This window comes from Motacilla alba, chromosome 2 (assembly GCF_015832195.1).
Source record: "Motacilla alba alba isolate MOTALB_02 chromosome 2, Motacilla_alba_V1.0_pri, whole genome shotgun sequence".
NCBI classification, from domain to species: domain Eukaryota; kingdom Metazoa; phylum Chordata; class Aves; order Passeriformes; family Motacillidae; genus Motacilla; species Motacilla alba.
In genome coordinates, this window is record NC_052017.1 from 151,663,637 (window position 1) to 151,666,480 (window position 2,844).

At 57.9% G+C, this 2,844-nt stretch overlaps 1 protein-coding gene across 1 annotated transcript; it reads left to right on the forward strand.

Moving 5' to 3' along the window:
- On the forward strand, positions 1-1,458 carry LOC119696994 (erythroblast NAD(P)(+)--arginine ADP-ribosyltransferase-like). Its single transcript, XM_038126964.1, has 2 exons — positions 1-751; positions 1,373-1,458. Exons 1-2 carry the CDS (start codon positions 1-3, stop codon positions 1,456-1,458), a joined length of 837 nt encoding a protein of 278 aa, XP_037982892.1.
- The last annotated feature ends 1,386 nt before the right edge of the window (positions 1,459-2,844 follow it).

A 2,844-nucleotide genomic window follows, 5' to 3' on the forward strand; every position in this document is an offset into this window, starting at 1 on the left:
ATGGCCCCTCTGGTTCACACCCTGGCACTGCTGGCAATGGCCATGGCCACCACAGCCCTCAAGGTGGTGACCCTGGACATGGCCCAGGACTCCTTCGATGACCAGTACCATGGCTGTAGCCCTAACATGACTGCAGCTTTACCAGCCCTCAAACGCTCCGAGTTCCAGCAGAACCCTCCCTTTGCCCAGGCCTGGCATAAGGCCACAGCCAAGTGGCAGAGTCGGGGGTCCCCTGTGTCCCCGCTGTCATCCCCAGCTCAGGCCATCGCCCTCATGGCCTACACGATGGATGACGTGTACAAGAAGTTCAACCCAGCCGTGCGCGCAGCCGGGCGCTCCGGCCAGGAATACCGGGACAACTTCCACTTCAAAACGCTGCATTTCCTGCTGACCCAGGCACTGGTGACACTGAGGGACACTCAGGGACCACAGTGTCACAACGTTTACCGGGGAATGGACGGGGTCCGGTTCAAGGCAGAGCGCGGTGACATCGTCCAGTTTGGTCAATTCACGTCGGCTTCACTGAGCGAAGCAACTGCCGAGGAGTTTGGGAGACACACGGTGTTCCATGTGCAGACCTGCCACGGCGCAGAAATCGGGAAATTCTCCAACTATCCTGATGAGAAGGAGGTGCTGATCCCACCCTTTGAGACATTTGAGGTGGTCGAAGTCAGCCAGGAAGGAGACCAGGCGAGGATCCAGCTCCGCTCCACTGGGACCTTCAGCAAATACAACTGCGAGTGGCTGCAAGGTGACCCTACAGGTGACAGCCTGGGGCAATGGGGACACCCACTGTGGCCGTGGGGACACCAACAGTGGGCATGGCACACCATGACAGGGCACAGGGGGTGGGGACACTCACTGAGTGTTTGGGGAAAGGGATATCCCATGCTGGGGACACCCATTGTGGGCACAGGGACAAGTACGCCCATGACAGGCCATAGTGATGGGGACCCCACTTCTGGGAGGGGACAGGGACACCCCAGCCAGGGGACAACAGGGGCAGGGACAGAGACAGGGATGTTCCCATTCCGATCCTGCCCCTTCCCACCCAATGCAGCGCTATGGGAATGGGCCCTGTATGCTGGATGTGTGTGGGCAGGGACCCTCATGTCCCTTCCTGAACCCCTGTCACCACCTGTCACCCACCACAGCACCCCCTGACTTCCCCAACCCCTTTCATCCCTAAGTCCACCATGACCCCTGTGAATTCCCTGGTGCCTGTAGTCCCTCTCTGGCCCCCTCAAACACCATGTCACCTGTCACCTCACGGCCTCCATCTCTCCTGTCACCCCTAACCCCCCATTATGGTCGTCCCCAACCCCCTCACTCTCACCATGATCCCCCTGACGTCCCTCTCTTTGTCACCTAGGTGGGAGCATCCCCAGGGCTTCCTTCCAACTCAGAGGACTCCTCCTGGCCACCACAGCCCTGGCAGTGGCCACCAGGATCCTCTGAGCCATGACACCACCATAGTTGCTGAGGTCACTGTTGTCACTCTGACAACCATGGCCACAATGGCAGCAAGGTAGGTCACTGTCGTCACTGTGGCCGCCCCGATCACCCAGACCACCAGGACCCTCAGAGAAACAAGGCCACCAAGGCTACCAAGGCTACCACAGACGCTATGGCCACCTTGGCAGCTACTGCCACCATGAGGTCACTGGGGCCACCACTGTTACTTTGGCAACGGCCTCCACCACGGCCACTCTGGCCACCATGGTCACAAAAATCAGCAAGGCTACTGTGCCTACCAGGATCACCAAGATGCCCTCCGCCACAAGGCTATCACAGCCACCCTGCCTACCAATACCATTGTGCAAAGCAATTCTATAAAATAATTCTATCAAAACAGTTCCATTAAATAATTTTGACAAAGACAGCTAAAAGAGACAATTCTTAAGCAGGGCATGATGTCAAATCCCACAACAACACTCATGGCAATGTCTCGTTCTCTCAACCTCAAAGAGGATCCTTGGGGAGCATCCCCTTCCCGAGGGAAGATCCTCACATACATTTCATTCCAAGCAGGAACAGGGGAGAGGAATCCCTGTCTGAAAATAGACTGGACATTCCCAGGGTCACGTGATGGACAGCCAGGGCCAGCTCTGGTGCTCCATCCTCAGTTGTCAATTCGGGCCTGGTGATTTGGGCTGATTTTAGCCCAATTCAGCAACAAAATCAGCAAAGACTTCTCTCAATGCAGTCCTAATGGCCACAAATGGGGCATTGTCCCTTGGCCACATTCCAGGCAGAGCATCCTGCCACATCCCACACTTCAGGGGGACCTTAAAGGCTGGATATTGGGATGCTCATAAGGACAAGGGCAGGTCCTGTCCCTGGGGAGGGAGAGTCCCCAGTGCCAGTCCCGGCCTGGAGAAACCTGCTGAAGCAGCTGTGGGGAATGACCTGTGCATGCTGGTGGGTGACCAGTGGAGCTGACTGTGTGGCCCTTGGGCCAGGAGGGATCCAGGGGCCATTAGGAAGAACAGGGCCAGGAGGTCAGGGAGTGATTGGGCCCCTCTGTGCCCAGGGGCACACATCGGGAGTGCTATATCCAGTTCTGCCCAGTGCTGTGTCCCTTTCTGGGCTGCTCTGGACCCAATCCTGTGCTCAGGGATGATGCTGCCTGAGCTGGGAGGTTGGGCCAGGTGCCCACTCTGGGTCCTTCCAGCCTGACCCATTCTGGGATTTGGGGATTCTGTAGTTGCAGTTTTGGAATTGTCCACCGGAGGGCAGCAGCGAGCATGGGAAATCAGCGGCACTGCACATGCGCCGCCCCCAGCTGCAGTTCTGGGTGCCAACAGCAGGCGGCAGCACGAGCTGCTGGCGCTGCCGAGCGCC

Excerpts from the sequence above, each read along its gene's own strand:
- LOC119696994 (XM_038126964.1), top strand. The coding sequence starts at position 1 with ATGGCCCCTCTGGTTCACACCCTGGCACTGCTGGCAATGGCCATGGCC. Across the intron at positions 752-1,372 it reads CAACTGCGAGTGGCTGCAAG|GTGGGAGCATCCCCAGGGCT; the intron begins GTGACCCTACAG and ends TTTGTCACCTAG.